Source organism: Mycetomoellerius zeteki, unplaced genomic scaffold, assembly GCF_001594055.1.
Source record: "Mycetomoellerius zeteki isolate Tzet28-1 unplaced genomic scaffold, Tzet1.0 scaffold4, whole genome shotgun sequence".
NCBI lineage: Eukaryota > Metazoa > Arthropoda > Insecta > Hymenoptera > Formicidae > Mycetomoellerius > Mycetomoellerius zeteki.
Window position 1 is genome coordinate 684,796 of NW_017257391.1, and position 22,953 is coordinate 707,748.

General features: G+C 33.1%; 2 protein-coding genes and 1 pseudogene across 3 annotated transcripts in view; 2 read left to right on the forward strand and 1 right to left on the reverse strand.

Moving 5' to 3' along the window:
- The first annotated feature begins 306 nt into the window (after positions 1 to 306).
- Positions 307 to 7,561, forward strand: LOC108726196 (acidic amino acid decarboxylase GADL1-like; annotated as a pseudogene).
- A 2,778-nt stretch (positions 7,562 to 10,339) lies between these two features.
- Positions 10,340 to 17,481, forward strand: LOC108726200 (cysteine sulfinic acid decarboxylase). Its single transcript, XM_018453638.1, has 8 exons — positions 10,340 to 10,485; positions 13,969 to 14,153; positions 15,079 to 15,376; positions 15,970 to 16,158; positions 16,228 to 16,292; positions 16,586 to 16,775; positions 16,887 to 17,056; positions 17,124 to 17,481. Exons 1-8 carry the CDS (start codon positions 10,354 to 10,356, stop codon positions 17,368 to 17,370), a joined length of 1,476 nt encoding a protein of 491 aa, XP_018309140.1. The 5' UTR covers positions 10,340 to 10,353; the 3' UTR covers positions 17,371 to 17,481.
- A 1,605-nt stretch (positions 17,482 to 19,086) lies between these two features.
- Sema5c (Semaphorin 5c) overlaps positions 19,087 to 22,953 on the reverse strand; it is a 108,556-nt gene continuing 104,689 nt past the window's right edge. For both annotated transcript variants that reach the window (XM_018453655.1, XM_018453654.1), the window contains exons 9-15: positions 22,533 to 22,830; positions 21,910 to 22,276; positions 21,328 to 21,407; positions 20,897 to 21,220; positions 20,178 to 20,574; positions 19,853 to 20,058; positions 19,087 to 19,780 (exon numbers count right to left, since the gene is read on the reverse strand). In XM_018453655.1, coding sequence (XP_018309157.1) covers positions 19,577 to 19,780; positions 19,853 to 20,058; positions 20,178 to 20,574; positions 20,897 to 21,220; positions 21,328 to 21,407; positions 21,910 to 22,276; positions 22,533 to 22,830 — 1,876 coding nt within the window. In that variant the 3' untranslated portion in view covers positions 19,087 to 19,576. The remainder of the gene's footprint in view (positions 19,781 to 19,852; positions 20,059 to 20,177; positions 20,575 to 20,896; positions 21,221 to 21,327; positions 21,408 to 21,909; positions 22,277 to 22,532; positions 22,831 to 22,953) is intronic.

A 22,953-nucleotide genomic window follows, 5' to 3' on the forward strand; every position in this document is an offset into this window, starting at 1 on the left:
ATATACATTAATAAAGATAGAATTAATTATCAATATGATCTGTTTGTATTATCTCTTTTTTTTGTTTAATAACATACATACGTATCTATTAATTGATGAACATAGAATATAATACTGTATATGTATTACAACACACACACACACACACACACACACACACACACACACACACACACACACACACACACGCGCGCACACGCACACGCACACGCATACACAAAGCATTTAGAATGATTCAGTCGAAATAGAAGGGATTCTACGAAAGGATCGATTAACCGTTCATTTAATTTCAATATACTTTTCGTGATGGCGTTAAGTGCGAATGGTATTGTCAATCTATTAGAGAATCTCTTAAAGATCCTTAAAGAGGAACAAATGTTTGATCGATCTGATGATCATCTTGTCATATGAGTCACCTTCATCCCGAAGATTTGCAGGTAAGTAATAATTTAATATCTTATGTGAATAGTTCATTCCCACATTATATGTGTATTAATCTATTTTCCTTTGAATTACTCATCGACATTTTTTGTTTCTCAACATCACACTATTATGGCAATTGTTCTATTTATCAATATAATCAAAATAAGTTTTTTTGGTTCTATTTATATTAATTGCGTATTATAATTTTATCCTATAATATAATCCTACATTAAATAAAATTTCAGTTATTATCATGGTTTTATAATTTAATTATCACTTAAATATTTCACAAATAAGTATATCGTCTGTTTAATTCATCTATACAAAATGGATGTGTCCGTGAATAATGGATAAAGAAATTGTTAAAGCTGATGTATTAAACAACGTATAAAATAACAAGTACACTCTACTTGATTATTAATTTTATTTTATACGTTGTTTAATACATCAGCTTTAACAATTTCTTTATCCATTATTCACGGACGCATCCATTTGTATACGAGTGGTATAGTTCGTTCGATATCTTTCACTAATGTTGTCTCATTATCAGTAACATTGAAAGGATAATATATCAACTCTATACGAATTTAATACTGTTTTGGGTGTATTTAGTGGTAATGTCTCGAGTAATGTTATGGGTAAAGTGTGCATAGTGCCAGTGTCAGTATTGCCCGAGTTGCCTGCTGCATAATGTCAACATTGCCCATTTCCGGACTTTGCCCGTAACAGTAACATCAAAATAATGGCAGGCTAATTAGAATAAGAAAATATTTTACATTACCACGAATTTCTCGTCCGACATTATATTTGTGCAGAAAGAGATATCATTTTCCCTGGACAATGAGCCAACGAGCGACGAACAAATCGAAGAAGTAATACGACAGATTATACGACGATCCATGAGAACGTCCAGTCCGTATTTTCATAATGAATTTTTTGCCGGCTTTGACGAGTATGGATTAATTGACTCCTGTCTAACGGAAGTGTTGAATACTAACATGTAAGTATAATTCCAATTAATCAAATGGATAAACTATTGAAAACAGACTATCTCTGATTTCAATGAAACTTTGTCAAAAGCTTTATTTCGGGTTAAAACAAAAGCTCTTAAAAAGATTTTTGACGATTCCTAAGAAGCAGCTATTTTTTTAAATACGATAGTAAAATGATTAATAAATATTGGTAATTATTTATTATAGGGGACCCAATCCCGATGATCTTGACCTTGACATATGTTATCATGAGTCATCATCAGGGTCATATTAAATCAAGATCATCGGCGCTCGGTCCCCTGTAGTAAATAATTACCTAAAATGTATTCTATTGTAAATGTAAAAAAATTAATTTATTTAATAAAAACGAAGATTGAGGGAATTCAGTGACTTTTTCTCTCTCTTTATAATATACTTTAAAATTATTAAAATTGATGATTTCATCATTAACATAAATATTCATTATTCATTTTATTATTTTATTTAAAAAATGGCTTTGTCATAGGAATCGCCAAAAATCCCTTTAAGGGCTTTTGTTTTAACTCGAAGAGAGAGAGAGAGAGAGAGAGAGAGAGAGAAAGAGAGAGGGAAACTTTTCATAAAGTTTCATCAAAATCGGACGTAGTTAGTTTTCGGAAGTATATTTCAATCAGGTTTATGAATAAATGATTACACTGATTACTTTACTTTCCCTTTTTACTATTTTAATTATTTTTTCAAAAATTTGTACCTATATATTGTTTAAAGAAAAAAAGAGTCAGAAAAAGTTTTTAAAAAAATATTCATTGTTATTATTTAAATAAATTTAAAAAAATCATAAATACTCATATAGCGTAATATCATAGTAATATCACAGCAATATCATTTTTCCATTGCAATATTACTATGGAATCAAGCAGAAATATCGTTGAAATATTACTGTAATATCATAGTACTTAATATTACAATGTCCGCGAAAATGAATTATTTTTGAGATGTATCACAGGAATATTATTGAGATATATCACAGAAATATCACTGTAATATTATGTAATATTTTTGTGATCTTTATGTGCAATGTTTATATTTATGTAATATTTATTGGAAAAAATTAAAACATTTTAAAGAATTTCTTAAAGACTTTATTGAATTGATATTTTTAATGTTATTTTAAAAATTATTTCATATGATATTAATTAGAAAATAATACTGATTGTCAATACAAAATAACTATTATATAATATTATAATGAACTGAAAAAGATATAATAAACTAAATATCACTTATAAAATTATGTACGTGTAATTTTGTGATATTTTAATAATGTCTTAATGACTTCTTCAAAATCCATTCTACAATTGCGTAAGCTGAGTGGTTGTAGTTGTAAGAATTAACCAATCACAGTCAAATATGAGAAAAATATTCGACTACGCTTACGCAATTGTAGAATGGGCTTTACATCATAAAAGCGTTATTAATTATAATATCACTTCGTTACTGAAGATGTCATATTGCCACAATATTATTGATAATTCAACATTGAATCAACACATAATGCATCAGTAATATTTCTGTGATATTCTACCGTTATATGTATTTCTGATATGTTGCAATATTACTACGATATTATTATGATATTAGGTGCTATGTGGGTATCTTATGAGTGCTTTGATAGTTCTAATTATTATAATAATTAAATATAAAAGCAATTGAAAGCTAACGTGAACGAACACTCTAAGGATAATATTTTAATTATATTTAAGATTGTGATCTTAAGTATGATTTCGAGAAGCTATGCAGTTAATTTATTAATTAGAGTACAATAGTTTATATTACATTTCACCACATTATTGCAAAAAGAGACTTGATTTATAAATCACACATATTCATTTACATCTTATAAATTTATGATTAGTTCCTTAAATCCATTTTCAAAATATATGGAAAATCGGACAACTTCCAGATCACGTTGGAGCTACCAGTTCTCGTCCGATCACTGAAGTCAAGCAACGTTGAGCACGGTTAGTACTTGGATGGGTGACCGCTTGGGAACACCGTGTGATGTTGTCCCCTCTTTTTTTTATTTTTTTGTTCCATGTTAGAGAGAAATTTATAAAGAAAACCAACGAGATACTATTAAGGAACCTTAAAAAAAAATGTTTAATCAGTAGGCTTCGGAAAAGAAATAATTGAAGAATTTTTATTAGATAGTGTCTATTCTGATTGAGAAACATACTACTTTGTATTTTCTTTTTTTTTTTTTTTCGAAGAAATGTGTTTATTAGTCAAAGTTTCGTTATCATTTCATAAGCTACATATAATACCGCTAACAATTTACATCCAAGAAAATGACCTTACAGTTTCAATTAATGAGTATTAAAGGTTTAAAAATGGGAAAGTTTGGTTTTATCAAAAAATACTTTTTTTCAATGGTTTCAGGAGAATTTGAAGAATTTGTCTTTTTAAAATCATCTCAGACAAAATAATAGATCACGATATCAAAATGACATTAAAATGAATCGTGACTGATCGAAAAAAATGACTTTTATAATATAATTATTTTAGAGCAATTTTAACGCCATTTTAATATTACATTTGTGTTCTGTTTTGGGTGTTAAGTAAGTTATAAATTAAGTAACAGTTCTCAATCATTTTTCTCATTGTTAGAGATACTTATGAAAATATGCCCCGTATTTACGTTAATGGAGAAGGAGGTGATCCAGGTATCATTGAAACTGATGGGCTATCCAATTCGTGGCGAAGGTATAATGACGCCGAGTAGCAACATATCGATCATGTATGCAATGATGCTTGCTAAGAAAAATGTCCTAGATCAAGTCAAGACAAAGGAATTATATGGAAATGTACCTTTAACGTGTGTCTTACCAGTGAGTGTGGTGATTATTCCGTCAGGACAGCTGCTCATTGGTTGGGCATTGGCACCGAGAACGTTTACACGGTATTATCTACTATTTTGTTTGTTGAACCTTTAGTCTTTGAGTATTATATGGATAATTTAACTTGCAATATACAAACAACATATGAGTCAATCTTACTGACAATGTTTTCGAGAAGAGTAAGTGTAACAAATATTGATTTTAAAAATTGTGTTATATTTTCGGCAGAATAAAATCAAAATGTGAGAAAACTGCATCTAATTATACAGGGTGTGTCAAAAGTTTGGAAACGGTCGAATATCTCGAAAGCAAAGCATTTTTGAGAAAAATGTTTCAGATAAAAGTTGTAGGATGATCAGTGAATAGATCTTTAAAAAGATCTATTCACTGATCACACATCCTCTTGACCTTAGATGGCGTCGCTAAGGCCAGATCAAGGTCACGTCGATTTTTTTTAAATGGAACTCCCTACTATTTATTACATATTCTTGTAGCTTACCTTGAGAGCTTTTCAAAACACTATACTAAAATATTTTTTCATTAAGTATTTTTCGAGTTATAAGGCTCGAAAGTTACGGTACAGCCGGCATTAGCATTACGCAAGTTGTCCGATCGATGGCTAAAATCTCTTGAATGTCTTTCAGGATCATATCCTGGATGACATTTGTCAAGATCAAAGCCATTGGAGGTTGTACTTATTTTCATTTTTACGTAAAAATGAATTTTTAGTGCAAATCTATGAAATTTAGTGCACCATCGGTCGGACAACTTGCGTAATGCTAATGCCGGCTGTACTGTAACTTTTGAGCCTTAATTCGAAAAATACATAATGAAAAAATATTTTATTATAGTATTTTGAAAAGTTCTCGAGGTAAGCTACAAGAATATGTAATGAAAAATAGGGGATTCCATCTAAAAAAATCAACATGATCTTGACCTGACCTTGGCGACGCCATCCAAGGTCAAGGGGATGTGATCAGTGAATAGATCTTTTTAAACCTTACATCTTTTGTCTGAAACATTTTTCTCAAAAATGCTATGCTTTCGAGATATTAGACTGTTTCGAGACTTTTGACACACCCTTTATAATATTTGCTATCAATCGTAGCTGTTGGATTTTTTACTAAAAGTTTATTAACTATTAGATTTATCAACTATGTATTAATATGTTATTTAATTACAAGTAGTGTAAAGTTAACTTTTCAAAGAAGAGTGTAATGTAAAAGATTTTTGTCTTACCTTCAACTACAGCAAATGTTTGTCGGAATTATATTCATACAGACAATATATTCGTAGTGATTATTATTTAATAAATTCTTATTAAATTCGAAAAAAAATCTTTTAATCTTGGTTTTAAAAATGATTAAATTAAAAACTAGATGTTAAAGTTAATACTCATATTCCTTTTGGTTATAGGTAAAAACGGACAAATTTAGTCGCATGGATATGAAGGATCTGACAAAAGTTTTAAAGAAAGTAAAAATGCAACAAAAAATACCATTCTTTATGAATGCCACTGCCGGAACTCCGGTGTTTGGAGCTATTGATCCGTTGCGGAAAATTTACGATAATTGCTTGAAATGGAAGATGTGGCTACACGTAGATGTTCGTATGTAATGTAAAAGTTGTTAAAACTTTAGGGATCTAATATAATCTGAATAAAAAATTGTTGCGTGTGTGTGTGTGTGTGTGTGTGTGTGCGTGCGCGCGCGCAGACTCGTATCAGTGGTGCTTTAATGTTCTCCAAGTGTTTTCAACATAAATTGCGAAGCATTGAACGGTTCGTAATTATTCTCGAGAAAAAGAAGCAACAACTCTACAATTTAATATAACAATCATTTGTAATAAATTAGATTACAAATGATTAGTATGTCGATCCTAAATAATTTGTTACATGTGCAACTTACTTAAAATAAATAAAATCTATTTAATAAAATGTTAAATAATGTTTACTAGTTTGAAGGATATTTTTGTTCTCTTAGCTATGTTTAAATTTAGAAAGTTTAAAATTAAAATTTGTTAATGTAGAATAATTATCAGTTACCTTTTTTTTATTCTGATCGATATAGTTCGTGCTCGGTGGAATCCACATAATATGCTCGGTATCAGTATTCCCATATCAGTGTTCTTTAATCTTGGTTAAAAGTAGATTCGAGTGGGATAGATCTTTCCGTTTGTTAAATGCAAACAATGTTGGAATCAAACAACATGGCACATTTTACAAATCCGACTTACAATTAGATAACGTAAGACTGTACAGTGCAGTAGGAAGATAATTGCAGTTCATTATCTGTATGATATATAAATACTCTGTATCTTATTTATTTTATATAACAATAAAGTTTATAAAAAAATGAAATGGTATATCCAAAAGGACATTTGACAGATTTAAAAAAAATGTCTAAAGAATTAAGATATTATTGAGTTTTACGACTGACTGAAAAGTGGTTATTATTGTTTTATTTCAACATTTGATAATAAAATGCCCTAAGGTCGACGCAATAAAATTTTGGTTAATGTGGAAAGCTCGAGGTACGAGTGGCTTATAGCTATTAGAAATACTTTTTGGTACAGATTAATAAAACCGGTGGTTTCCGCTCGGTGTTGAAACATTGCGATAGTACGACTGTTTATTTTTGGTAAGTAATCCTATATTCAATAATAAGATTGAAAGACCGCTAATGTTAAACATAATAATTTTAAATTAAGAAGCGCCATAACGGTCAGAACGTTAAGATGTTGAACTATTGTAAATTCATTTAAATGAATTAATTTCAGAAATGATAATTGCGTGCCGATATGGTTGTCGGACTTTCAACGCAATCAAATCTGAAAATATTAATAATCCCCCCAAATTCCCCAACTTAAAAACTGTAATAAAACTTATTGCGAAAAATAATGCCTCGGCCGGGAGTCGAACCCGGATCTCTTGCATTCCGTGCGAGCGTCCTAAGCCTTTAGACTACCGAGATGGTAATCCTATATTATTGCAAAATTTGTGATTTTATCGTGACAGATTCTTTTAGATACATGCCTAGCATGCGTGATCAGGAAGAAACTCCAGCTTGATGGAAGAGACTGTATGATGTTATAGTGGAAATAAAGAAACGTTTGATTCTGGAAGGGTCTCTTATGATCACTTATGCATCATTACCACAGCTGAACCTGGGCAATTTCTTTCGCATAGTTGTGAAATGTCATCCCCCACCAACGGAATCGTCCGTGAATTACATTCTTAATCAAATAAAAAAAGCCGGCGCTGACTTGTAAATGAAGCATACACTATTTCTTCTATTAATAATTAAAATTAATAAAAGATGTCACAAGTACTGTAGATTCACTGAAGATACCCGAAAAAGAGTTGAAGCATTTGTAATTTATTTTTAAATAAGAATAAACTTAATATGCCCCTTATTAACTGCACTTAACCTCCCAAAAAAATTCTGTTCTTTTATGTACCCTCTTAATGTTAGAGAATTTTCCACTGATATACAGTCTTAAAAAAACTCTAAAAGATAGAGGAATATCGTGTAACTACTTATAAGATGCTAGATAAGCTGGATTTAACAACGCAATTCTCTTAATTTTTAGAAGATTCTTCTAACTGTAGAAGTATCTGTCTTAAAGTGATGTGTATCTCACTTCGATAAAAAGTTATCAATAGAACCTTTTTTTTTGAGTGTTTGCCCTAGAAGTTCTTAGCCTCATTTATATATAGTATAGACAAACAAAAATAAATCTTTATCTTGTTAAGATAAAATAGTTTTTCCCAAGTTAAATTGCAGCTTGCTTCAGATTCGGCAACTATGGTGTGGAATCATGGAGCACTCCACACCCAAAATTTAGAGTGGTGTGGAATTCCACACCCAAAATTTAGTGTAGTGTGGAAATCCACACCCAAGGAATCCATGAATTGGATTAAAAAAATCATATGTTAATTTTTTAACAAAAAATCAATAAAAGGTGCAAACGATTTGGATCTGGAAACGCCGAAGTTACCTCGTGTCCGCAGGCCATCAACTCGCATTGACAGCGGTTCAAGAAGTCATGTATTTTTTACTCCAGCAAAGTATTATAAAAAGATATTTAACAAAGTAGTGAATAATATAGTAGTCTCAATGCAACATCGCTTTGACTCCGCAACATCGAAGCAATTGAATAAATTTGAAAATTATGTAATAGGAAGTGAGGCCAACGTGGAACCTGTAATAGCATTTTATAGAAACGATCTGGATGCAGACCGTTTGAAGAGTCATCGGCAGATCTTTTTGGACATATTAAAATCGCAAAAAATAGTCGTGAGGTCAGTGAAAGAACTAGTGAAGTATTTGAAAAGCAATGAAAGTGTGAGGGTCCTTGTTCCCGAGTTCACAAAATTTATTCGATTGAGTCTAACGATTCCGTGTTCGTCATGTACGGCGGAGCGTTCTCAGCGTTGAGAAGATTAAAAACATAGTTACGTTCAACCATGACGCAAAAGCGACTGAACGATGTAGCTATACTACATATTCATAAGGATGCAGCGAAGGAGATAGACCAAAATTTGGACGAAGTATTAAATGAATTTATCAGCAAAGGAATCGGCACAGAGCGTCGCAATTCGCAATTATAAATAAGAATTTTCAGATTTGATTGCGTTGAAAGTCCGACAACCACATCGGCACGCAATTATCATTTCTGAAATTAATTCATTTAAATGAATTTACAATAGTTCAACATCTTAACGTTCTGACCGTTATGGCGCTTCTTAATTTAAAATTATTATGTTTAACATTAGCGGTCTTTCAATCTTATTATTATAAATAAGGAACCGACAAAAATAAATAAAAAGTAAAAAAAAGATCGTCACTGTGTATACTCTCTCTTCCTCCCTACGTCGGCTAAAAATTCCACACCTACTGGCGAGATAAGTTGCCGGGCCTGGCTTGCTTTATAGTTTCTCTTAGAAGATGAATATTACACAACGTCCATGAAATATTAGATACGAATATTTTTTTGTTAATAATCGTAGCGTCATAAAATGTCTCTTTACACTTGATTATGCTTTGTTTTCTTTCCGTTATCACAAGAAAAAGATATATGTTTATATTTCTTTACAATTGCGCATTGTGTTTGTATGATAATGTAACTTGCAATGCTTATAATCGTAATTTAAAATACGACATAAAGAAGAGAGAAATATTCCATAAAGCCACAGTTCTGAAAAGATTTAATTGTAACAACCTTTAATTTGAAGAACGTTTTTTTTTTGCCGATTGTTTCCCAAGGGATTAATTCCTATATTTTTAAATTACATAAAACTGTAAAGTATTTAATACTGTACATAGATGAAATTTAGTATTACAAGGCAAAATAAAAAAGATAATATATTAATTTTACACAATTTCTCTTCGAGGATAAAAACAAATTTTTTTCCTACGATTATCTGTGGTTCTAGTACACTCTAAAAAATAGTAGTGTCTATATAATTCTCACTATATCAGCATTAATATTAACACTAGTATGATTTGGATTTAACATCATAGATTTTAAATCCACACCATGTTTGTGTTAATATTAACACCAACGCAGTGAGAATTATATAGACACCTCTTGGGTATTAAATCCTCATCAGAGTTAAATCCACACCGATATTTTTTACAGTATATAAAATACTGTTTAATCGAATAAAATCTCAATTAGAAGCTGCGAATATAATAATAATATTATTCAATATCGATATTCAAATCGATATATAATCCGAATATACTTGATGTTCTAATTATGTTCAAACTATTCGAAATATCTAAAGTATTAATATCTAAAATACATCAATAATGTATTTTTGTACGATTTGCGGAAAGGCAAAGTTCAAGAACCAATTCGAGCGTAACGGAGAGATGAACTCTATTCGTAATTGGCACACGCGAACTCGATGTAGCAACACGATGGAATCGTTATAAGGTTCACGTACGTACGACGTGTTTCCAACGATAAAAAGCGATTCACTAGTGGTAGTTGAAATGGAAGGGGCCAAACAAGCGTGTCGATTTGTCGGTTGGTCGGTCAGTATACTTTTCGCGATGGCTGCATCAAGTACCAACAGCGCCATCGATCTATTGGAGAAACTCCTGAAGATCCTTAAAGAGGAGAATATATTCAATCAATCTGACGATCGACCTGTGATACTATTCCGTTATCCTCATTATTTACAGGTAAATAATAGTTCAATTTTCTGGATTAGCTGTCGTGTAAAAATCTCGAATATATTAACTTGTTATTACATATGACTTACAAATATTTTTTTAAAAACTATTTTACGTTTCAATTTACTTCGATCGTAATGCTATATTTTTCATATTTTGTGCTACATTATAATTTTATGTCACATTATATATTTCTATTATTTTTCTCTTTCAATTAAATAGAGATTAACGATGTCGTTTACCTCAAAGATTGTTTATATAATTTATTAAGTAAAAATCGACTGAGAAATGTTAAATATTAATAAGTGAAAACTGCAGAGTTGAGAAGTAACGTGTTACTTTGTCGATCGTCATTACCTTGCTATAAAATGATTTGGTAATGGTTGCAAATTTTTTGTGATGATAACGGTAACACTAGAGTTGGAAAAGTCATTTGTAACGGATTGAAAAAATCATTCGTAATTGAAAAAAATAATTTGTAACATATTGGTTTTTTGTAACTCGTTACTTGTAACTAGTAACATTACGCGTTACTCGTTATTTGTTACTTTTTTTCAATAAATAACGCATAATGGTGACAAGTTACTTTTCGAAGTGGCTTTTTCAACCTTAGGACAACCTTAACGTTTAGTTAGTTAGTGTTACCGTCATAAAAAATTGCAATGTCATTATCAAATTGTTTATTATAGAAAGTAACAACAAAGTAATAGAAAATAACGTTTCCCAATCTTGGACTGAAATATCGTTTAAAATGATGTTAATATCTAATAATATTTTGATGTGAATTTTACACTTTTCAGTTCACAAGGAAACTCATAATTTATTAATAAATTATTAAAACTGATATTGAACAATGTATAAAGTTAATAATTATACATGTAAATATTAAATATTTAAATATTTAATTCAAATTTCTTCTTTTCTTGATAAACTAATTAAACGAAGTTTTATTATGCCAGCTGTAACGAGCTCGATAATATTTTTGTTCCTCTAGGAATAACATCGTAATTCGCACATCAATTAAAAAAAGAGCTTGATTGTCCGCTTTATCGTATTTCTTAATTGTTAAAATTTGCTTTAGAAATACTTCTGTTTGTTTTTAAACGTTCTTCTTTTAGATTACACTTCTCTCTCTTTCCGCTCTTAAACGAAGTGTTATCTTGTTTGAAGATTGTTCTTAAGCATTTCAGAGCAAGATTAATATAATCAAATGCGTAATAAAAATCATCAATGTAACATTAATATTCATTAAAGAATAATAATGTCACAAATGCAATTATATCATAAAATATTATAATAAATACGTCTGTTTCATTTTTATCGTACATCTAACTTAAATACTTCAACGATTTCTGATGTAACGCACGTAGACAGTAATAATGGATTCTGACAAAAGAAAATATTCCACGGTGCATAAAGAAATGCTTGCTCATGGAATATTAATATGATACGCAGAAGTTTGTGATATAGGTATGGAGTCAATGTTTGCAGCTCTAATCGTATAATCGGAATGTCCACCAGACAAATTGTCGCTTTTTTCTTAAAAAATCTTTGACATGTCACGATAATGTATCATTCTTTTGAGAAGTTTCCTTATAGTTAGGGATAGTATAAAATAAAAAAACATTTTGTATTTGTATTAGAAACGATCCATTCAGATCCTTGTTAAAATTTTGTGTTGATTTTTTAATATATCCGAGTTTTAATTTAACATAATATGATTGTGTCATTTGAATATTTTGTGTAAAATTAAAATTTAATATTTCTCGGTGTTAAAATAACACAATTTATAGGTAAGTAAACAAATAACACAAAAATAATGTAGTTTTGAAACATAAATTCTAAGAATAAATGAATAAAATGAGTGTGTTCATTTAATATATTATAAATGTTAATTTTATTGAAGAAATATATTCTGTATGTATTCTGTGTAACTAATTACATTTTTTATATATAAAAAGGTACAGATATTTTGTGTTATTTTCTCTTTGTAACAGTAAATATCTGTTAAATCTATGTATTGCATATGTTAATTAAATATTACAGAGGCATCGTCTAAACTAAAAATGTAAAAATAGCATCTAATTTCAGTTAAATTTAACATTATAAATGTGTCAGTTTAACGTAAAATTTGTTTTTAAATTGTGTCAAAGTATTACGCTTCTTGTGTTAATATTTTGCATAATATTTGTGTTATTTTTTAACATATACATCTTATGTATATGTTAAATTAACACAAAAATTTTTGTGGGCGTATGAAATGTGTTAAATTTAACACAAATTTTTTTACTGTATATAATTATTGTTTGAATTATAATTATTGTTTGAATTATTGAATTATATAACTTTGTGAGTACTGAATTACTGAATTATATAACTATAATTATATAATTCAGTACTCACAATGAGTAACGAAACACAGTCATTGTGATATTGTAAAATTGTGTAAAATAAGCTCTCAAGAAAGAGTTATCAATAAGAAAATAAGCTGTTTGTAACAACAGGTGGACTCACACATTTATATGCAGAATACATCGGTACAATTACAAAATACAATCTGGAGGGGTTTTAAATGAATAACAATATTGTATATTTTATAGCCGAGACACTACCGTGTCTCCAGATACATACATATATATGTGTATATATTTTATGATTCTTTATGTTTTTTGGGTAAATATGCATTTTAGGTGACACATTATTGATTTAAGTGTCTTTTAGATATGTTATAGAGGATATGTTATAGAGTATCCTAAGTGATTTCCTGCAAAAATTGAGTGGGGGACGGCGTTGGTTTAGGAGATATGATAAATTAAAGTTTCATGATAAAGTCGGAGCATACAACTTTCTACATGAAGCGACTCTCACTCCTGACTCTCACCCCCTCTCTCCCCTGCAAAGGGTGCTTGACTTTCAGTGTCTGATCAGAGGAATCAAAACAAACAAGTAGACGCTGAAAGTCGTGCGCCCCTTCATTAACAAGACTTAGAAACTCGTATAGTCGCATATTGAAAGCTGTTAACGAACTGCGAGAAGTCGACTGTTCACGAAATACTTGTGATTTTCTGTGACTTTCTGACTTTGTTTACATTCTTTAAGAGTTAGTATGGTATATACAAACTTCACTATTCATATTATACTTCTTATATCAATATTATCTTCTACATATTATAGGAACTTTAATTTACTATATTTCTTAAACACACTAATGCCGTCCCCCACTCAATTTTTGCAGGAAATCACTCAGAACACTCTCCTCTACAACATATCTAAAGAACGCTTAAATCGATGATTTGTCGCCTAAAATGAATATTTACCGTTTTTTGTATTAATTGTAAATTTAACCGCCAAATCAAGCGAGCAAGTGTGAACAAATGTGAATGAATAATTTGCATTGCCAATAGCAATTCTATTCTATGACGTAAACTACAATTTGTTTAAAGCTTAGCAGTTGTTAATTTTAATGAGGAAAAATTATTTTTTTATTCATAGAAAGTCATGTCAATGTCTTTGGACGACAATCCAGCGAGTACCAGGGAAATAGAAACAGTGATACGACAGACTATACAGTTCTCCGTGAAAACGTCTAACCCGCATTTTCATAATCAACTCTACGCTGGAGTTGACGAATATGGACTAATTGGCTCCTGGTTAACGGATGTGTTGAACACCAGCCAGTAAGAATAATTCCCAAATTTTAAGAGACAATTTAAAATAGTAAACAATGTATTCTCCATGCTCGCTGAATGTAATCCTATCTTTCTCGATAAAATGAATAGTCAAAGCTATTTTGTTATCGTTTCGTGAGCATCAGATATTACTAACCTAATTTGCATTTTAGACGATGCATGATCTACGATAATTCCAATTAATGTATTGAAGTGTCTTTATTTTATCGAGGAAGTCTTAGTCGAGGAAGTTTTAGTTTTGCTAGAAAAATGAAAATTAGATTCTCTTCGATAAATTGTCTTCAGAAATGTCCTTCATATAGTTGTAAATGATGCTGTGTGCATCTAAATGAAGTGAAATACATAGGTCGTCTGAAAAGTTTTGAGCCTCAACATGAAGATGGCATTACTCGTCAAAACAATTTTGGTACTATAATCGTACATACTTTGAAAGATACCTGCGAAAATTGTAGCTACTTCCGGCGCTTAGTTGTTGTTTGACAGTCATTTGTGCCAGTCAATGTCAATGTTTTTGTAAAAATGGAAAAAATCGAATATCAGCAGTCGCCATGATAAAAATTCACGAATTGCGGTTCGAATTAATTGACCATCTACCGTATTCACCAGATCTGGCCCCCAGCGACTTTTTTCTGTTTCCTAGGCTCAAAGTTTGGCTCGGAGGACAGAAATTTTCATCGAACGAGGTCATCGCATCCGTAGACGCCTATTTTGCAAAGCAAGACGCTCAGTATTATTTGAATGGATTAAAGGGGTGGGAGCATCGCTGGAAAAAATGTATCGATTTAAAAGGAGACTATGTGGAAAAATAAAATTGAATTTGATCGAAAAATTACTTGTTTCTATGTTAGGCTCAAAACTTTTCAGACGACCCTCGTACAAGTAACTGTTAAATAATTATGGACGTTTCTATTAGGTATACCTACGAAGTCGCGCCCGTATTTACTCTCATGGAGCGAGAAGTGATACAGAAATCATTGGAGCTGGTTGGCTATCCGTTGATGCCAGAAGCCGATGGTATAATGTGCCCAGGTGGTAGCATATCGAATATGTATGGAATGTTATTGGCCAGGCACAAGATATTACCGTGTATCAAAAAGTCCGGGCTCTTTTCGATGGAATCACCTCTAGCGTGTTTTACTAGCGAAGATAGTCATTATTCAATCCTGAAAAGTGCTAATTGGCTGGGTCTTGGTACCGATCAAGTTTATAAGGTATGACAACGTGAAAAATGGCTACTTATTTCAAGAGATACATTATATTTTAATCTTCTTTCAAGATAAAATCGAAATTTGAAGAAATAATAATTAATTCTTATTTCAATTGATAATTAGTTGTTGAATTTTATATATTTTATATGAATCAGATTTCACGCCATTATGCAATTATATGTTATTGATTAAACAATGTTAAGTTAGACTTCAAAAGACTAAGAATTTCATCTTGCATTCATTTGCAGCAAACGACGATAGTTAATATGAGACGCAGTATAAAATATTTTTTATATTTATGAAACTTTTTCTTCTATTTATTACGTTTATAAAATGTTTCTTATATTCATAAATTGTAACGTCCGTTTCAATATGTACTTGATGTATAAAAATTATTAAACTGTAGCAGTTGACAACTAGTCTTGACTCTTAGCCTTTTTTATATATCTTTTTAAATTGTTTTATATTTATATTGTTTAGTAAATACTGAAAAAGATTCTACAGTCTTTGAAAACAATTGGATTTTAACCGGATTTTTAAAAGCTAATAATTATAATAATTAATTATACGAGAAAACGTACGTCCTTCCATTACAGGTGAAAACAGACGAGTTTGGTCGCATGAAAGTGTCTGACCTAAAGAGACTTCTAATAAAGGCGAGAAACGACGGAAAACAACCGTTCTTTGTAAACGCCACCGCCGGAACCACTGTACTCGGTGCCATCGATCCATTACCGGAAATCGCCGCGGTATGCCGGAGCGAGTCACTCTGGCTGCACGTAGACGTCAGTATAAGTATAATGAAAGCCGATTAGAGCTCGGAGAACCGTAATTTAAACAGAGATTCGTTACAGGCATGTCTCGGTGGAACTCTGCTGTTCTCGGAGAAATATCGTTACAGGTTGCGGGGCATCGAATTGTTCGTATATAATTATTTATTATGATGTCGTTGCGGAAGGAAAGTGGCAACCTTTCTAAAACTGAAAGTTCATTACTGATTCGCATACCAGTCTTGAGTATAATCATTATCTGCGTGATTTATTTCCAAGTGATCGATTCCTGTTAGGGTGTTTAGGCAAAACGTTAAATTTCTGCGTGTCTGGAAGAATGGGAAGATAAATACTTTCCTTTCTGCAACGTTAAAGACCAAAAATGATTTCCTGACACAAGCAGTTTTTCTGACCAGTTCTTTCTGTTTTATGACTGGCTTAGATCAGATTCGGTGTCCTGGAATCTACATAAGATGCTCGGTGCGCCGTTGCAGTGTTCTTTATTCCTGGTCAAAGGTAAAAATACGCTATATGAAGTAAATTGTGCCCAGGCCAAGTATCTTTTCCAACAGGATAAATTTTACGACGTTAGTTGGGACACAGGCGACAAAAGTGTGCAATGCGGCAGGAAGGTAATCACGTATTCACCATTTAATTTTTACGAGAAAACATAATTTTTACAATTTTGGCCAAAAAACCATCATCAATTACTCGTTTTAACCCATTTGATAATACTTTTTAAGGTGGACGCAATGAAATTTTGGTTAATGTGGAAAGCTCGCGGCAAGATCGGTCTTACGCGATCGGTGGAACAAGCGATGTCCTGCGCGGAATACTTTCTGAAGCGAATTAAGGAAACTGCCGGTTTCCGACTGGTGCAACCTCACTATCAGTGTTGCAACATTTGTTTTTGGTAAGAGATTCCGCTTTGATAAGAGATTATTGAGAAATATACAGTTATAAAGGCAAATTCTTTTCAGGTATATACCACCAACAATGCGCAATGAGAATGAAACTCCAAACTGGTGGGAGAAACTGTACTGTGTCACGGTTGAAATAAAGAAACGTTTGATTCTGGAGGGATCTCTCATGATTAGTTATATGCCATTACCACAGAAGGAGATTGGAAATTTTTTTCGCATGGTAGTAAATTGTCAACCACCACCCACAAAATCGTCCATGGATTATGTTATTAATCAGATAGAAAAAGTTGCGGTTGATTTGTAGGAAAATGCCTCTCTGTTCGAGTTGTTTTATGATATTAAGATATTTGTTCTTATCCCAGTAAACGGGAATGGATTAAAATGGATTCAGATTTTCAGGAATTAATACGGATTCACGAATGTTAAAATGAATGCTTTTCAATTTTGAATTTTTATTCATTTATAGGAATTGCATGAAGCATATGTTTATACCTAAAAATAATATCAGCTTTTTTCTGTGCATTGTGAATACTGTTCAATTCAAAATTTTGAATAGAAAAAGTTTTTCAATCCAATTGAATCCAAAAAAAGTTTTCGCTACTTAAAATACGCATTCGGACAGACAAAATTCAATTCATTTTAATCCATTCTTGTTTACTGGGATAGTGAAGAAATTGGTATTATAAGTATTTACGAAGTTATAAAAAAAGAATCTTGTTTTTATTACAAACAAATGCACGAAATGTATAACTTTGATAATCATAATTTATTTGACGCTCGGCAGCATCAAAATATTCGTTGTTACGTCGTTAGCTCATATATAGGGTTACTAGCTGTTTTTAAGAGTACATATATGTACTCTTTTTAAGTGAAATTTCTGATTAATTAAAATTTTGTATTTACAAAATTATATTAAAAAGAATCAATAAAAATGTTTTAGAAATTTTATTTTATTAATATCTACATTTAATGCATAAAAAATACCTTTTCCTTTCGGATTATCTTTTTTTTTTTAAAAAAAAGTGTACATAATATGTACTCTTTTTTTGTGGTTCAGATACGGTAACCCTACTCAGTATTATTATCTCACATTCTTCTCATGACGGATTGTATAAACTCGCGCGGGAGGCAATTAATGTAATTAAATTCTTAAGTTCTAAGGCTCGATTCTCTAATTTACTCATAACGTAACGTAGATATCAGTACAGATATGTATCTATGTATGTATATATATATATATATTATATAAAATAACGTTATTTTTTAAACGTTCGCAACTTTGAATTTATGCATACGTTTTTCTTATAAGTGATTAGAGAATCGAACCCTTGGAGGACATCAGCGATTCAAGTTTCAATTCAATTTGATTCTCACCTTGGATCCGACAAGGAAAAGATGTATATTACTTTTACGCATGCATAAAGATAATTCGCGGGCGCGACTCAATGTGAGCCAATATAAATGCAATCGTCGCGCGACGTGTGTTCATCTCTTACATAGTATACGCATTTGCTTCATACCTAAAGCTACGTTTAAGAAGATGCATTTTTATGTACAACTCCGTATCATGGCACTACATTATTCGATATTTCTCCTGAATAAAAACAAAAGAGACGAACTCTCTTCCTAATATATCTTCAAGCAAACCTACATAATACATTTTATATTTGTACAACTGTATATCTAAATCAATCCATCAATCCTTGGTAGATCGAGTGTCCGTTTAACAGATACGCGATTTCCTTTTCTCTCTTGTTACCTTGAATGAGTACAATCTTACAAATATTATATGAAATATATGAAAATTCATTCTCATGAAAAATCATGAAATTTTATACAGATGAGTCAAAGTCGAATGCCCAAGCGTGAGCGGGATTGATTCTCGATTTCTTCCATTCGCATTCTCTCTCTTTTTTCACGGATATGTACACAGAAACAAAAATAAACTTTTATAAACTTCCTCAAAACAACGGTTTTCTCTTCGGAGTCCGCTGAGTTATCACATTACACGACAGACATAGCGATTTATAAAAAAAAATGCCATTATGTCTCTTTCAAAACATACTTCAATACAATTTTCATCAATTGATATTGAACAATTTCGTCAGCTAATTTGCGTCGTTAATCGCAGTGTCGTTAACTCTCGAACGCGGAAAACGCATACATCGCGCGTTTACTTAATACTAAAAACATATAGTCTTATAGACAGGCGCTTGCTCAATCGATCGTATGTCATTTTTACGTCGAAGATGTCGCCTTAGCTCAATTAAGTAAATACATTCTTCCTGTAACAAGAAGTCTGTCCTCACACTTGTTACTTTAATGTTGAACAAACGCTAATCAATCAACAAAGTTTGCAGCTGCCAAATGCGTGGAATGAGTTCGCGTTTGTTGTCGGTACCTGCGACTCACCGCACAAATAAATCACACGAGAAATCACGTGCTTGAAAAGACCAGAACACAAATCATCATCCAAACGACGCTGATTTGACTTCGCTCAGGTAACTCGTTCAGTAGTATTTGTCCTGATCGAGATCGGCACGGATGTGTTGCTGGCCATGACTGTTACGCTTCAGGGTGGCGGATTCATAATCGAGACTCTTTGGATATAACTTGGGGCTGCCGAGGCCGTTAACATTGGGATTGCTCTTACCACGTAGAGTACCGTTTCCGTTAGTGCTGCCTGAAAAACTAGGCTGTCGCTTTGCGTTCACCTGTAAAAATTAGCTTCTTTGAAGTATGTGCCAAACGCAACTAACAATCAAATGCGCTCCTTTGAGCTTTACCTCCTTCAGTGGTACGATGACGTAAGAATTTTGTTTACTGATATAATGCGGACTCCCTGGGATGCTCGGCTTTCGTCGCTTCAAGTAGCAAAAGCATAACACCGCGGTTAAGGCCAGGCCGATGGTGAAACTGATTACGCAGCCGCCCACTGCCGCGCCCACCGTAACGCCCGAACTCTCCACGCTCGAAGGCAAGGCGTTTACCTCTAAAAAAATATATACAATGCTTAGCAATCTTTAATCAATTAAATTGTTTAAATGCACAATTATCGTATTTATAAATATATCATCTTATAGACGCTGTAAAATTGTCTCAAAATCTCACCATTATTCATGCAGTCTGCAGGAAGGCAGTCGCGTGTCTCGCGAGTTAGTCCTTGACACATGCCGGGTCCATGCTGAAGACATGTCCGTTTTCGGTGCTGTTGATGGTCGCCGTCGCAGGGAGTCCAATACGACCACGTGTCCCAACCAGCTAATGATTCGCAACTGGGCATCTCGCAGACCTCCTTGTCCAATCTTGGACCGTCGCAATTCTCCGGGCCGAGACATTCTCTCGTCCTCGTACGCACTCCGACGCCACAAGTCGCTGAACATTCGGACCACTCCGTCCAGCACGACCATTGACTTTCCTCCATATTGCCGTGACATGAGTGTGAATTACAAATTCTGCTCTGCGTGGCGAGACCACTTTCGCAAGGTGGCGATTCGCATTGTCTGACCTGTAAAAATGTATAATCATATTACATATTAAAAAACCTAAATATATTAAAAAACTAAAATGTTTTGATCACTTTAAGGTAAATTATTCGTTTTCCATTTTACAGAATTAAAAAACCTCTTTTGCGCTTATATTACTTATATACTTTATTGCATAAAATGAACTTTATTTTATATTTTTAAATAAATTTAATTTAATTTTACTTTTAAATATATATAAATAATTTAATCAAACAGTTAAAATATCCGATTTCCGAAATGCTTAATAAAGTGATATGATTTTGGCCAAGATTGTATCGAGATAAAACTACAAAAAATACTTACCCTATGCTGGGTACCCTTTCCGCAAGGACGATCGCACGAACCCCAAGAGGACCATTCGCCCCAGCCACTCTCGTTGATGGACTCCGCGTACGTATCCTTTCCTCTGAGACAAGACCCATCGTTCCTGCAGGAACGTTCCTCTTCTTTAGCGAGCTGCACTCGTACACTTGACGGATCGTCCGTTTGCGCGCGGCAACTAAATCGGAAGCGCTTCTCTAAATAAACCGCGCTGTCGCTTTGTAAACTAGAGTTTACGGTCAACCAAGGAGTCCATCCGGAATATCTTCGCGTCTCTGCGCATTTGTGATTGTTACATTCCTCAATCTAAAATACATTCGGTCTCATTAAGCAACTCCTGCAATTTCTATTCGGCTATCAAGAAAGATATAAAAAAGAGGAAATATCCCTCCCACGAGATATTTGAAACTTGCCTGAAAATCGCATCCTGGACATTCAACACCACCCTTCTTTGGCGAGGGACTGTCACAGGTTCTCTTTCTCAGACGTACTCCTGTAAAATGGGAATTGCCAATTTTATACCAAGAAAGCATAGCATACCGTTTGTATCTTAGGGCTGATGATTTGGACCGGGTAATGAGATACCCGGATATTCGGGTACCCGATCACTACCTGAGACGCGCAGATAATACCCGGGTAGCCAGGTACTGTACTACCCAGATACCCGGACCGTATTATCCGGATACATATATTCGTATTCGTTGACATAACCGTATCCATATGTTTTTTATTAGTATAGTGATGTATTCTGCATTTTGTAGAATACATCACTATACTAATAAAAAACATATGGATACGGTTATGTTAACGAATACGAATATATGTATCCGAGTAATGCGGGTATCTGGATAATACCCGGCTACCCGGATATTACCCGCGCGTCTTGGGTAGTGATCGGGTACCCGAGTATCATTAGTTTGTACCAAAAGTTTGTACCAAAGTTTGGATTGTCTGAAATTGTTACTACGATTATAAGGATACTCGGGGATACTTACCACCGTTGCAAGGCCGTGTACACGCGTGCCAGGGACCCCAGATCGACCACTGACCAGTTTGAGGCGGTGGGGTGGTTTTAGCGGGGGCAGGACAGGGTGGTAAATCGATGCACATGATATCATCATGATCATGTCCAACGCAAACGCGTCCACCGAATGCAGGTGCTGGATTCGTGCAAGTTCGCCGACGGGTTTTCATCGCGAAACCGCAGGTCTGAGAGCACGCTGACCAAGCCGACCAAGCGGTCCAACCGCCATGGACAGTGCAATTTGTTACTCTAACCCGCGTGCCCGTGCAACTCTCGCCACCGTGCTGTGGTGGAGGATTATTGCATTCCCTGGTTTGACATTGACACGAGTCGATCTTCTGTAGATCAAATTTCCAGCTTATAAATTTCACGACTTTACGATAGAAAAGCTTATAATCGAATCGCTTTTAACAAAAATAAAATAAAGTATGGATTACCAAATTTTATTTTATATATTTTATAATAAAGAAACTGTGTTCACATTTATATCTCTAAACCTGTATTAAATTCAATCATTTATGATAAATTCCATTTGCGAAGAAAAAAATATTTTTTACATAGTGATAAACGTAATAAATACATATGCCCACAAACCTCTGCGTGTTCGTGTGAGTGTGAGTGAACGTGACCGTGTCCGAGCGATTGTTCTCCTGTGCCATGTTGGCAGGATGACCAAGGACTCCAAGCACTCCAGCCTCCGTCAACAGGATCGGTAAGCACCGGACACTTGGTGACTTCCTGATGCCAATGATTTGCCAAATAATTATATTGATAATTCTGTTTCGGTGCCTCCGCGCACTTCATGAGAAGTTCGTTCCATCCGCAATAAGGCTCCTGAGCGTTCAAGCACGCTTGACGGCTCCGATGACGATAACACTGAATGGCAGGTATGCTAAACGACGGAAAGCATTACGATGCGGTTTAACAAAGCATTTAACACTAACAATTTGCTGTTTACGATAATGTACGTAATTTACGATTAAACGACATCTATCTATCTAAGATGACATGATTT

What these genes read in the sequence shown, in the direction of transcription:
- LOC108726200 (XM_018453638.1), top strand. Translation starts at nt 10,354, where the DNA reads ATGGCTGCATCAAGTACCAACAGCGCCATCGATCTATTGGAGAAACTC. An exon ending in AGGTTGCGGGGCATCGAATT is followed by an intron (nt 16,293 to 16,585) that starts GTTCGTATATAA and finishes TGACTGGCTTAG; the next exon opens with ATCAGATTCGGTGTCCTGGA. An exon ending in TGTTGCAACATTTGTTTTTG is followed by an intron (nt 17,057 to 17,123) that starts GTAAGAGATTCC and finishes AATTCTTTTCAG; the next exon opens with GTATATACCACCAACAATGC.